Source organism: Festucalex cinctus, chromosome 3 (genome assembly GCF_051991245.1).
Source record: "Festucalex cinctus isolate MCC-2025b chromosome 3, RoL_Fcin_1.0, whole genome shotgun sequence".
Taxonomy (NCBI): domain Eukaryota; kingdom Metazoa; phylum Chordata; class Actinopteri; order Syngnathiformes; family Syngnathidae; genus Festucalex; species Festucalex cinctus.
The window spans coordinates 12,052,396-12,067,549 of record NC_135413.1 but is presented as its reverse complement, the minus strand read 5'-3'; the positions used below and the strand labels follow the sequence as shown (position 1 = coordinate 12,067,549).

The window sequence follows — 15,154 nt, the reverse complement described above, 5'->3', positions numbered from 1 at the left end:
CTGCTGTGCTCTCTTATTGGCTCGGCTCCTCTCCTCCTTCCTCCTCTTTTCGGACTTGTGCTTTTAGATCATGCAAGCGTACGGGGTCAGCAAACACATTACGGCGGAGTGTTGGAATGTACAAATGGAATAAAGAGCCATTGATAATAATAAACAGGCGCAACTTACCAAACACGACGAGTGCGTTGAGCTGAAGTGTGTGCGCACGTCGTCGGTGGGTGTCTATCTTGATAGGTGTTTTTGTAGTATTTCAAAGATGCGGTAAGGATAAGCCAGCTAGCTCCCTTCGACTCCCCCTGAGAACGCAGATTAAAGATCTACACAACACACACACAGGCAAAAATAAATATATACGACAGACACACACCCACTAGCTGCAGGATAGGATTATATAAATGTAGGTAAATACCGTGGCGCAGATCTCTCATATGCATCCAAAGGAATGGGAAGCGAATCACAAATCACTCCACCGCATGTCCCTGGTTTCCCTTCTGTCAATCACTCTCATCCTGTTACACGCTTTACATCCATATTATGTGACCATGTAATTGCACATTTTCGCAAATCACATTGACAGACCGTCACAGATCACCCTTTCTCTATCATCCTGACAACTATGTAGACCAGAGCCTTGATTATGGTTGCCATGGTGATTAGCCCTGGATGCGGGCACACACGCTAACCTTGATGGGTGGGATATGTTTGCATGTTTTAATATTTCATAGTCAATGTTCAAATGTGTATTTTTTCAGATGCCCTCTTGGGCAAGTTCATAGTTCATCAGTATTCAGAAGGAAAAAAAAAGTCATCCGTTCCTTCTGATCAGACAGAACGTTTTTGTTTTCTTTAGGAAAGTGCCTTAAAAAACCTGCCATTGTGCATGCTCACCCTGCGCTTTGCAGTGCAGTGACGATAAGCAGTATAGAACACGGTTGGTTGATACGGATGTCTACTGGTTTCCCCAACTTTGACAGACAAAAGAACAAACACGTGTGATGGGAGTATCAAGTGTTTGTTCAAAAGAGGTGATGGTAAAATCTATTAGAAGAAAGAATGGTCATTATGTTGTAAATGCTATCATAGGTGCCAGGCTTCTCTCTTCTTTGCGTGTGCGTGGATGTGTGTTTATGGTTTATTCGCACTGATTAAGCTTATTCCCTGCAGGCTACTTTCAAGCTTTCAATTAAGATTCTAAACAGAAATATACTCTGCATTCATTACCCTCATCCCTCCTAACAAGCTAAAAAGTGTGTGCGTGTCTGTGCGTGTGCACGCCTGTGTGTTAGGGTTTCTACATGTTTATGGGAGGAAGCGGTAATTCCCTGCTTTCCCGTGACAATCCTGAGCGATGATTCCAAGGCTAGAGCAATGATGTGTGCTGCTCTCCTTGTTGAATGTTAATTAAAGTCTCATTATGATGGGATGATACAAGACATTCATATTAGCTGCTTGTTGTTGCGGTCAAGTGCTCTCCACATTGTCAAGTGAAGATATCCTGTGATGTCATGTGTTGTATTTATTTATTTTATTTATTTTTTATTTTTTGGTGTGTTAACTACAATGCGGGTTCAGCAAATTAGAATGAAGTCGTATTTACATTAGACATTTTTGTCTATACCAGTCATTCTCAAATGGTGGCAAGCCCCCCTGTGGGGGCACGGTCCAATGCTGGGTGGGGTGGAACCTGTTTTTTTTTTTTTTTTTTTTTTTTTTTTTTTTGAGGCGGGGGAGCAGGGGAGGGATTATAATAAATTGTAATTGCACATCCACTACAGTAGGTGGCAGTGGTGCTCTCATTGGCAGAGAATGTGCAAGGAGCATTAACTCTTCTGCAAAGATGTGCTTTTACAATTTGGTCGGAAAATTCTATTTATAGTCACAGCGGATGGTTGGGGGGTGCGAATAATTTTCTTCTTCCTGTGGAAGCGTAACAAAAAATATTATCACTTTGTTTTGTTACTAGATACATATATGGAATGACATTAATGAGACTCCCCCACCACAAAACATATAAAACAACACTTTGTAATGTGTTTTTAACAAGATTATTGTACTCAATAATATTATCCTTAATAAAACATATAGTAATGACGGCATACAAAGGGAAGAATTAAACTTTTGTGCCACATTATTTGCTTCACTTTAATGGACATTGTTCCTTCTGTTCTGGACACCTCGGTCATCTTGGGGCAGTATAATACAGACATACAGATATACATTTACGTGCTTTGTCCTCCTGAGCTGCTATATTGTTTTTGGAGAGGACATAGAACATATGCTTGGAATTTGGTATATTAGTTCTCTACATGTGTTTAAATGTCTGAACATGTAATTCCCGTCGCTTCATGTTATGTTTGCCTGTAAACCTCCACTACTGGGAGTAGCTATAAACAGCTGAAAGACTTTTTTTTTTTTTTTTTTTTTTTTTTTGATGGCTTGTTGACTTTCTGCTGATTGTTGTGAATCAAATGATTGAGTTCAGTTACCACACAGTGCAAGTTGTATCTAAAAGTTTTGCTCGCAAGTCAAAGTGGAAAACCATCCAAACAACAGCTTGAAAAATAAAAACAAAGTCCTACCACTCGTATCTCAAGGCACCACTGTAGTCAAAACTCTGTATTTGTGTGAGTTGTAGGGCTGTTCACAGGCTGGTGTGTGTGTGTGTGTGTGTTTATTTGTATGGTTTGTAATTGGGCTGGTGACTTTCACAGAGCACTTCTACTATTATGTAATCTGAGAGGGAAACCCATCCTTAACTCACACACACTCACAAGCACACACACACGCACCCCCACACACTCTCCTTCCAAGACACACATGCACTTGTGCGCCACACGGCTCTGCTCAATTTGTGCTTGCTTTCATTATACACAAACACTAACTGGTCATCGCCATATGCCAGTCTAGCCTGCCAATAGTGTGTGTAGGTTTTGCTGTGTGAATGTGAATGTGAATTTTTATTTTATTTTAACTTTTTTAAAATAAAATCTAGTTGATTATGATCTAGCAAATGCTGTCAGAAACCTTGAAGTCTATCAAAGGAGCTGTCAATCATGACAAAGAACGACACAATTCGACACAAAAAGCGGACATCAGGCCATCAAACATCAACGATGATCTGCTTGGAAAAGAAACGACGGTGTGTTTACATATGTCCATTTTATATGCAGTGGTGCCTTGAGATACGAGTTTAATTTGTTCAGTGACCACACTCTTAACTCAAAACAGTCGGTTGTCAAATCATCTTTCCCCATTGAATGTAAAGGAAATGCCATTAATCCGTTCCAGCCTCAGTAATGACATAATTAAATAGCATGTAAATAATTAAACACTTTTTGCCACGTTCGCATCAATTCAGTGGGACAAGTATAACACAGACATGCACCTGGAGCCAGTCATAATTCCTCAGTAAACCGCAGAAAACTTTCATTCTTTGCAAAAAAAGACATATGCAAAAAAACAAAACAAAAAACACATGCAAACAAAGGCCTGTGAGTATGGTTTTGTTATGTCTGCATGTGTTGCTCCATTGTTTGTGTCCAGTGTCCATGAGACATATGCTATTTGTTAGCCTGTCTATGGAGTTTCGCATTGTTTGTTAGCATTAAGCTGAATTGACTTGATCAAAGCAAAGCTGTTGTGTGTGGTTTTTAGCATGCAATGTTTAGTTTGACTGACTGACTATTACCTACCTACCTAATCTAAATTGTGATTGTTGTGCAGTGAGTTTATTTCACAATAAAGCGTTCACGTCTAAAAAGAAAGATTTTTAAAAAAGTAATAAAAAGCAAAAATTGCCTGAGAAACAGCTTTTATCTAAACGTCCTTAGTCATGTCACTTGTAATGCAAAGCATCAATTTATTGCTATTTTATGTACAGATAAGTGTCAATACCTTTTGTATTGTACTGTGGAGAATTCAGTAATCTGCATTTGTACAGATCCATAAAACTTCAACTTTAACTAATAGATTGATACCTTCTTTGGCTCAGGAAGACCTTTTGCATGCAGAACGCCGATCACCTCTGCACAATATGGCAATTTTTAGCATCATTTTAACTGGACAGCATCTTAATAAATGTATACTGCCAGCTTCATGCACCGTATACTGGCACAGCTTCAACTACTGCTGCCAGCTATTTTTATTTGCCTAATGGACATTAGTAAACAGCGTACAAAATGGATTGTTGAGTTGTTTGCCATCGTGGTTTCGATATGGTCTCTCTATGACTGTAGCGTGGGTATGGAGCCCAAGAGGGATTCCAAAACAAACACACCATGAAGTTAGAAGAATATAATAACACTTGCCTTTTAAGTGCAAGCACAACTCTGTGTTGGAACTGCAGTTACAAATCAACCTATAGCAATGTCAAACCATGCTGTCAAATGTTGGGCAATCTTTCATTGTCATTCAGTATAACGTTTAAAAGAGGGGGGGTGGGGGGGCTCACACAGAGATAAGGAGTATTCAGATGATGAAAATATTGACATTTACCTTGCAGAGCGAGTGATAGAATTAGAGGAGAGATAGAAAATGAGAAAGGGAGAAAGTATGTGTGAGTGGGTGGAGAATACCCGAGGGACCACACTGCAGCATTCTTTGTCTGTGCGTGCGTGTGCGTGTGTGTGTGTGTGTGTGGGAGCAAGAGAGACAGAGAGGGTGAGTAAGGTGGGGGTACACTTGGGACCCCTCCAGCACTGCAGCAGGTTTTGTGCGTGTGTGTGTATTGTCCAGCCCCCACAGTGCTACCAATGGGTCAATCTCACCCCCTGAACCCCCCCAACCCCCTACACTAGGTTGCTATGGAAACACACCTTGAGCGAACCCCCTAGAGACTTCCATATTCCTCCACCTTGCATCCACTGCTCTCCTCCTGGCTGCACTTTATCTCCCGCCATCTCGGTTGCCCCCCTCTGCCCATCTCGTCTTCCATCCCGCCGTCTTCTCGCTTCCTCCCTCCGTCCCGACTGCATCCGTCTTTTTCCCTCCATGCCTCGCTTTTGGCTCTCCTCCCCCTTGCTGTCCTCGCCATCTATCGCCTGGCATCCTTGACGGCCTCTGCGTCGCGAGACCAAACACACTCGCGCGTGCCCACCCCTTTTTCCCCTCGCACACACAGTTTCACATACTTTTAGGAAGGAGGCGCTTGACAAGTGCAAGGAGGGGCAGTAATGGAGGGTTGCTACCCCAGGGACCCCCTGCAGGCAGTGTCGAGACAGCAATAGGGAAAAAGGGGCGTGGGTTTTTAGGGTTAGTGGGTGCCTGAATACCCTGAGGAGTTGTGTGTTTGTGTGTGTGTGCACGTGCATGAGTGTGGTATGTAATAGCCACCTTGGGGACCAGGGAGCTCATTTATGCTCTGCTGCATGTTTCACTCTGCGTGTGCGTGCGTGCGTGTGCGGGTGTGGGGTGTGTTTGTGTGTGCGGTGATGCCACCTGGTCCCTCTCCTCTGGTCAATTAGCAGAGAAAGTGGACAGTAAGAAGAGAGACTCAAGCTGAAGCGGGTCACAAAAATACCAACAATCAAGCCATATTTGAGCATCTCCCTCACCATTGAACTAAGTAAAGATTATCCTGAGTGATTATCTTGTGGTGTGTTTTTTGTTATAATAGTGATTTTTTTTTCTGCGTCTCCTTCAAATGGTTGCAGCTGACAATAGTAAATGATAATCTTTTTTTTTTTAAATATTTACAATGGGGAAATCTTGATTAGCGATACACAGATGTTTTTGTTTTATTTATGTATTTATTTGGCTATTTATTTATTCATTCATTCATTCATTCATTCATTCAATTACGGCTGTTACCGATTATTAGTAGTCAAGGAAGCCGATAACCAATATTTGGAGCTGAAATTCACTTTCACTAAGAGGGAAAATATTGTTGTGGAAAAAAACAAAAAACAAAATGGCAAAATGTTTTCAAAGTATCGCTATGTAGGATTTTGCCCAAAATATCTTTACAACAGCATTTTTATTTGGCACAAAAAATGTTCAAATTAACAGATTAACACCTTAGCTGTTCACAATGGTTACTCCTGCAAGCGTCTAGCCATTAGTTTTCAGACTGGATTCGGGTTTGAATGTCCTGCCGGTGTCTGTGGATGTGATGTCATGCACGCAGTATGTATATGAAGAAGGGAGTGTGCACGTTCATTTTTCGGCCACACATGGCACTAGCGATTCAACACTCAATTTCCTCCATTGATCATATGTATATTGACCACGTCTTCAGATTTGCAAAAATGTTGTTGTTTTTTTTCCCCCCCCAGATAAAAGACATTATTTTAGAATTCTAACAAAAAGTTCAGGGAGCTCTCAGGGTCATCAGCATGTCTTAAAAAGTTAAATGAAAACTTACAACAACAACAACAAAAAAAGTAAATACGTAGCTCTGATTTTTCTACAGTAAATAGTTTTTCAAAATTTCAATTTCATCTCTTATATAAAGTTAACTACAAACTAAAAATAAATATCTCCCTGAAGTAAACACAGTTTTAAATTGATTATCGGCCATCAGATTTAGAAAAAGAAAAAAATTGATGGTGATATTCTGTAAATCAAATCATGTGTCTTAACTTACTTAAGGTAACTTCAACATAAAAAATTGAAATAGATATTTTCTTTCCTAGTAATGTAGAGAGAGGAAATGTCGGTAGTGCACATCAGTTTTAATTTTGAGAGCGCAATATAAATAAAGATGGCTTGACTTGACTTCATTTAAAAAAAAAAAAAAAAAAAAACATTCGTGGTAACACAAAAACTGAATTGATTACCCGCTTTAGGCTGCCCCAAGAGCAGTGTCCGTGTTTTCTGTACATTCCTCATTCAACACTGAGTATGATGTCAGATTTTACTTGTTACCCTCATGTTGATGTAGTGTATTCGAAGCAGGTCTTGGGCTGTTGTAGACATTCTGAAACCAAGATCCTCGTGGAATCCTCAAGACTTTGTCGAAATGTCAGGGTCAGTAATTTTACACCGTTTGAGGAACTGAGTCAAAAATGTCTTTCGTAGTGCCCTGCTTGTCATTAGCTTTGTCATAGCAACCAATCAAGCACATGTGGCAATATAAATGGGAATTGTGAGCACTGCTGGAAAAGGCATTAGAACAATCAGCATGCTCCAGGTAGGGCTCACATTGAGTTCTCCATTAGTGAATATTTTTCATAAATATGTGCAAAAAAAAAAAAAATCTTGTTTTAGCTCTACCTAAAATGAATTGTTCAGTTACAAAATCCAAGTACTAACCTTCACCCTGAAGTTTTTTTTTTTTTTTTTTTTTTGTCTCTCTTTCATCCCTCTCTCCCCCGTGTTCTCTGTCCCAGCATGGGCCTCCGATGCTTGTGTGCGTGTGCAAGCATGTGCGCGTATATGCACGCTGTGAGACAAAGTGTAGCGGCAGGATGCTCTGCGACTTTGTCATCTCACTATGGGTCACATACACAAACCGCTCGCGCATGGACTTGGTCTCAGAGGGAGACGGCATACCGAGCGTGCGGTCCCCGCACATACTGATCAAAACAATGTATTTGTCATAAAAAAGAGCTCTTTCATGACACACAGACACACAACTGCACAGTGGTTGGAGGCCTGTGCCCATGTTCCAGACAGCCCAATTATATGACTAAATCAAAATGTTTCTCTGTCATTTTTTATTTTACTTACTTGTTTTGTGTATATATAACTATAAAGATGACCGTTCATATTCATTGATCGAGCTGTAAACTGCACAGCAATATGAAATGTGTAATACGAAACATGACAGTTGATTAAAATAAATATATGCAGCTCTCTAAACGTCTCCCACTAGCATCCGCCCTCTCTCAATGTGACTCGCCCCCTCCCCTCCGCCGCTTCAATCTCCTGTTCAATGATAATGAACTTCTATCAGTCTCGCTGGGCATCGGACACTCTGGCGCCCCACACAACCCAGCAGCCTTTGAGGTGTGTGCGTGTTTGCGTGTGCGCTTATCTGCTTGTGCGAGCGAATAGTGCGATGTTAGGAGCACGCCATCCTCATAAGCTGATGTGGCACCCAACTAAGGGTGTCACGATTTCGATTTTTTATCGAAATCGATCGAAATTACGTCACGATTTCGAGCATCGAAATAGAAGAGAGGACACTCGATTCGATGCCCCCCCCCCCCCCCCCCGCCGGCGTGCCGCAAGCCTTCCGCAAGGATAGACCTATTTTCTATTTTTGCCGGACGCCGCAGCGGTAGGCCTCCGGCAAATGGCAAGCTAGCACAAAACACATCGAGCGGGACAGGAAGACAGAGGCAGTTTCAAAATAAATTTCCGTTTACCTTTCAGAAAAAAACACTCGCCAGCTCCTATTTCGCAAGCTTATCAGCAGAACGTGACGTGGGCGTCGCCGGGCCATGTGCTCATTCACGGTTTAGACACCAGCGAACATGGACGCGGAGAGGTTTAATAAATTGGAGGTGGAAAACCACAAAATAATATATGACACGGCACTTCCTTTTTATAAAGACTGTAATGTATTGTGAGTTTGATGTTCGCGATTGCTTGTTGTGCCCGTCTCGCTTGCCGTACTGAGCGGCAGCCGGACGCGGAAGACAGAAATAAAGAGTGGCGCTCGCCTTGAGCACGCACTGACCCGACTCTCGTTATTAATATACTTTACAAGGACAACCAAAAAAAAGATGCTGCATGGAATCTCATAGCAGAAGAAGCACAGACTTTCTGTATGTTTGTCGTTGTGAAATGCCACATGATCGCGCGCGCACGGTCCCGCGAGATACGTTGGGAAGTGGGCGGCGACGGAGCTGCCGGACCGCAGCTGTGCGGAGCCGGTGTGGATTGACAAAAAAATTGACCCGTCCGGAGCACGCAGTCAAGACGCACCGCACCGCAACCGCAGTCAGTGAAAACCCGGGGTTAGCTGACTTCTCCTGCAGTCATGATGGCAAGCGCGGACAGACACAGCAATGGTGCTTCAAGCCGCTCCCGCTTCTCTCGTCACCAGTTTGGAAACATTTTGCGTTCCCGGTGAGTTATGTCGACAACGTTCACGTTGTCGATAAAAAGACCACAGTTTGCAAGATATGCTATGTGCGCGTACTGTACTCGGCCACGGGAAACACGACAAACATGACGGGACATTTACGCAGGCATCACAAAGATTTAGATTTATCAAATTCAACTAGAAGTGGGAAAACAACGGTCCAACCAACTATTTCATCCTCATTTACAGTGAAACTTCCACACACTTCAGCTCGCGCGAAACGCCAGATCCATAGGTCTATTTATAGCAGCAGACCTGCAGCCTTGGAAAACGCTGGATTCAAACATTTAATTAGTGTACTTGAACCACGCTACAGTATGCCCAGCAACTGTAAATGTTGGGATATAGTTTGTTCAGGCTGTATTTGTTCCATGACTTTGGATACAATATATTTTTTGTTGTTGTTGCACATTATTTTAAGAGGAACGCACAGCACACTGTTGTAACCAAAAACAGTCAATAGATGGCAGGCACCCACTGTGACTTTTTGTTTTTGTTTTTTTATTTTTTATTTTACACTTCAGTAAGAACAAGACGGTTAACTTTATATTGTAAATAAATTCTTTGAATTTGATCATTCCTGCCTAATGTCAATTATCATATATTACATAAATTTACACAAAAATAATATGGAAATTGCATCACCTATATGTAGCCGATCTTTTGAAATAAGATTTACTGTACAATGAATAGAACCAATGATCATAGACTAGCCTTAGCCTACAGAAGCATATGCCTCTGTGTTATAAAGTGGGGGAGCGGAGAAAAAAAAAAAAAATCGAAAAAAAAATCGAATCGTGACCCCAAAATCGAAATTTAAATCGAATCGTGGAGTTGGCGAATCGTGACACCCCTACACCCAACACACATACACACACAGCTATTGAAGCAGGATTAGGGCACCCTTGTCGGCCTTTGAGGCAAGGAAAGATGGGAATCTTTGTGTGTGTGTGTACTTGTCAGAACGGGTGTCATGGACGTATGACTGAGGATGTTATTAACCTCACAATTGCCTGCAGCTTGTTGTGCTGACTGGCGAATATGTTCGTACAAAAATAACATCTTTTATTTATGTCACTTATCACAGGCCATGTCTTAAAGACTTGAGGTATTAAACTTACTTTATAAGGAGAAATATGTGCACTGTCTTATAGAATATTGATGGAAATTAGCATGATTGAGTTGTCATGTTCCATTTTTTCTCTCGATTTCATATTAAGTCGTTTATCACTAATACAGTGGTGCCTCTACTTACTAACGTCCCTTCATACAAAATTTTCAAGTTGCGAAACTCCTCAACAGGAAAATATTGCCTCTTGTTACGAAAGAAGTTTCAGGATAGGAGAGATAAAAATATAGTCTGGGCTGCTACTCACAGCTCCCAGAGTTTACTGAACGCAACATACTTACAGCTGCTCTGCCATTGGCTGTCACCTTAGCATACCGCATGTGTCTATGTGTGTAAAATATATAGATAATAGATATATCTACGTAGCGTCTTCGTCATTCGCCCCTCGGGCCATGAGGTGTTCAGATAGTTTCACGTAAATGTATTCACTAACGACCGATGGATTCGTGCAAAAATTCAAACAATTGGTGATTGATTAAGGCTACGTTGCACAGTAAGTTTTTAATTGCGACGAGACGGGCCTTTTTTGGAAAAAGATGCCTCGCCGTACCTGAAGTTTCGGAATTTGTTGAATCAGCCAGAAAAAATGTTCACCAGTCGGGCGATCGCTCACAATGATAATGTTTGTCTTGGACATTTTTGAAAGATTGTTAAAAAATAAAATGAAATCAAACATCCTTGGATCAGTTCTTTACAAAACACCAGGCAAGAAAAACACTTCTGAGAGAGAACATGAACCAAAGAGGGCAAAAAACGATGAGGACAGCAGTTAAAAAGGGAAATGACCATCATTTTATTCATTACTCTATTCTTTGTTTTTTACATTATGCACAACTCTCATTTATTGTGCAATAATCTAATTGTAACATGTTGTATGTTTTGATGCATTTTTATGCTTTATAAAACATTTATGTCTGAATTTTGGGAACGGATTAGGGCATTTACATGGAAAATGCGTCTCTACTTACAAAATTTTCTAGTTAAGAACTTTCTTCCAGAACCAATTAATTTCGTAAGTAGAGGTACCACTGCAGGAATGGGCAAGTACTGATACCAGGTACCGGTGTCGGGCCGAACCTTTTTTCAAGGTACACGCGACAGCGACTGATAATAATTACCATTCATTTTATGTAATTTTAAGGAAAAATGCTATTTTAGGATTCAAAAATACTAGTGGTATCGTTGATTGGTATCTGCATCGGTAGTTGAGCGCTCATACTGGTATCTGGCTTAAAAAACAAAAACAAAAAAACTGATGTCGAACATCCCTAATCACTTAGGGGTGCTGAGAGATAGCCAGCATTGAGGGACAGTGACACTGAGACACATGCCATTAACTTTTTTTCTGTGGTGTTCCAAACAGAATTCTTCAAGCAGAAGGCCAAAAAAAAAAAAAAAAAAGTGCAGATGCAGGCAGCAGATGGACATATGGCCTTGTAAAAAGGAAGCAGTGAGCTTATTTTATTTTTTTAACACATTTATGTCAAGGCATGTGGTGCAATTGTGACTTGTCATAATGTACAGTACTTTATGAAAAAATGACACACCAAATTATGCAGATGTGCTCTAATAAAACTTGAAATAAAAACTTGAATGTCATACCATATCATTAAATTATAGACGTTATGTCCAAAATTTTTAATGGGACGAGTAAATGGGCTTTTGGCCATCCAAATTAATCAGCAACCGAGGGACCGAGATGAGAATAAATGGAGTGAGTGACGAGCTAAGTGGGGGATGCAGTGGACAGTGGGGGTGATAGGATAATGAGGACCCAGAGAGGGAAGGGTGGCTACAGGATGGAGGTAGATCACTCACCGCCCCAGTGGGGAGGACAGGCAATTACCAGTTGGGGCATACGTAGCACTGGGACTTTTGGCTGTTAAGTGTACGAGAGGGGATGGAAAATAAAAGCAGAACATGTGGCGGAGATGACAAGAGGATGGTCGTGACTGATGTGTCACAAAACAAAATGTCCCCGACAGTCAAAAATGTGCATGTGCTGCTAAGGCTTAACAAAGGAGATGATTTGTTTTTTTGTGTGTTATGCTGTTGAAAAGCAACCACTCACTAATTGGCGTGGAGATAATGATGGAACATCCTGATGGACTTTCATTATACTTTTTACATCTCGTCTTTAATAGAAATACTTCAAAATGCAGCTTGTGTTTGATAAAAAAAAAAAAAAAAAATTGTCTTATGTCCATGAGGCTACTTTATCATACACACATGGATCAAACCATTTTCAATCAAATTGGGGGGGGGGGGGGGGTGGGGGGGGGGAACTTTATTTTTGTTGCTTAAATATTACTTTTAAACTCTGTAGTTTATATATATTATAGCTATAAGTTTCTAGCTTGTTCAAAAGAACACAGTAAAAAATATATATATATACAGTGGTACCTCTACTTACGAAATTAATTGGTTCTGGAAGAAAGTTCTTAAGTAGAAAATTTTGTAAGTAGAGACGCATTTTCCATGTAAATGCCCTAATCCGTTCCAAGCCTCCCAAAATTCAGACACAAATGTTTTATAAAGCATAAAAATGCATCAAAACATGTAACAAATACATGTTACAATTAGATTATTGCACAATAAATGAGAGTTGTGCATAATGTAAAAAAACAAAGAATAAAGTAAAGAATAAAAATGATGGTCATTCACCTTTTTAACTGCTGTCCTCATCGTTTTTTGCCCTCTTTGGTTCATGTTGCTCTCTCTCAGAAGTGTTTTTTTTTTGTTTGTTTTTTGTTTTTGCCTGGTGTTTTGTAAAGAACTGATCCATGGATGTTTTTTTTTTTATTTTTTTTTTTATTTTTTTTAAACAATCCTTCGGAAATGTCCAAGGCAAACATCATCTTAGTGAGCAAACGCCCGACTGGTGAACACTTTTTCTGGGCGATTCTTTTAAACAAATTCTGAAACTTCATGGAAACTTCCGGTATGGCGAGGCATTTTTTTTTTTTTTTTTTTTTAAAAAGGCCCGTCTCGTCGCAATTAAAAACTTACTGTGCCTTCATCAATCACCAATTGTTTGAATTTTTGCACAAATTCGTTGGCCGTTAGTTCATACATTTACGAAAAACGGAACACTTCATGGGCCGCGGGATGAATGATGAGGACGCTGTATAGACACCGATCTAGTATACGCTCATAGATACCTATGGTAGAGGTTCCTCTTAGCCAATGGGATGCCAGAAACATGCACAAACACCGATCTAGTATACGCTCATACCTATGGTAGAAAGTTCCTCTTAGCCAATGGGATGCCAGAACGATGCACAAACACTAATCTAGTATTTACGCTCGTAGGTACCGATGGTAGGAAATAGCCATAGCCGAAAGTATGTTGCGTTCGGTAATGCATTTTTACCTTTCGTATCTAGAAATTTCTTTCGTAACAAGAGGCAATATTTTCCCGTTGAGGCGTTTCGTAACTCGAAAATTTCGTATGAAGAGACGTTCGTAAGTAGAGGTTCCACTGTGTGTATATATATATATATATATATATATATATGTGTATATATATATATATATGTATATGTATATGTATACTAAATTTTGGGAGTGCTGTTGTTCACTTTGGGGGTTCTGAAGCAACCCCAAAAATGGGCTAAATAAGCGTCTGCTTGGAACCAACATCGATAAATTTTGGAGTTTGTGCTCTGGTCAATCATCGTAAACTTAAACGGGGACGTTTGTTGTCAAATGTGCTTTGCAATGATGTGTTATATGCACTTCCACTATTACATTTGTGGAATACAAATTCAGCAGCAAAATTTCAGGGGGTGGCCATTTTTCCACTTGCTGTCGACTGAAAGTGACGTTATCGTGCCTAAGGGGTCAGGTAACGACCAATCACAGCTCAGCTTGCGAATGTCACATGACCACACTCAGATGACAGGCAATTGGTCATTAACTGAGCCCCAAGCAACTGTGATGTCATTTTCAATCGACAGCAAGTGACAAAATGGCTGCCCCCGAGATGGCTAAAAACGGGTGGATTTTGCTGCTTAATTCATATTCCACACACGAAATATTAATCAGAATATCGTGTTGAGACTAGTGGGTGTGCATATATCGTAAAAAAACAACAACACATTTTTGACTTACCGGTAACTTCCCTTTTAACTCACCTATTAAGTTTTCAAGTGCATGGTGTTATCTGCCTCTATGCATAAACTTGCGTCACTACCTCACAGTGTTGGTCTGCCTGCTGTATCCGCACTAGACATCTGTCGTGAATGCTGTATTATTAAGTGTAAAATATGTTCCTGTTTTTTTTTTTTTTTTTCTCATATTGCCGGATCCAGCCTTCACGTGCATATGTATCCGTGTCCTATTTGCAGAGGAGGGCATCAATCACGAGTGCAAGCTGTGTAACCAGATGTTTGATTCACCCGCCAAGCTGCTCTGCCACCTGATAGAACACAGTTTCGAAGGCATGGGAGGTACCTTCAAGTGTCCCGTCTGCTTCACAGGTGAGAGGGAAAACAGCGCACGTTCACCTTCAAGGACAGTCTGCCGGGAACTTTTCAGGCTTGATTAGCTATTCAGCCACCTACAAGTTTGGGACATTGTTTTTTTTTAATGCAATTTGTTTACGTTTCCATCATCAAAAATTGCATCTATGTGATCATACATTTTGGAACGCTTGCATTTTGGTTTGATACCTAAACATTTAAAAAGGCATAGTGGGCACAAAGTTTGTTTTTACTCTCCTTTCTACATTTGCTTTTGACCCGCCCTTCTTCTGACTCTCTATCTGCATCTATCCCCTCCCCTCCTTGTACCCGCACTTACGCTCCCCATGTCACTTCATCTCTCTCGTGGCCTTCCGCAGTAGTTGAGTCGAGTCTTGTGTTGTGTGCCGTTCCCCAGGTGCACAGCAACACTTTAAACTTTAACTCTATTCCTTAGTGGCGTATGAATTAGTAAAATGGCCACCGCTCCTATGGGGAAGTCTTAATAATTCAACACATACACACTCACTG

At 40.7% G+C, this 15,154-nt stretch overlaps 1 protein-coding gene across 3 annotated transcripts in view; it reads left to right on the top strand.

The window, feature by feature from the left end:
• The window catches only part of znf423 (zinc finger protein 423), a 195,778-nt gene that overhangs the window by 116,455 nt on the left and 64,169 nt on the right, over positions 1-15,154 (top strand). For all 3 annotated transcript variants that reach the window (XM_077515846.1, XM_077515845.1, XM_077515847.1), the window contains one exon: positions 14,510-14,641. In XM_077515846.1, the coding sequence (XP_077371972.1) occupies positions 14,510-14,641 (132 nt within the window). The remainder of the gene's footprint in view (positions 1-14,509; positions 14,642-15,154) is intronic.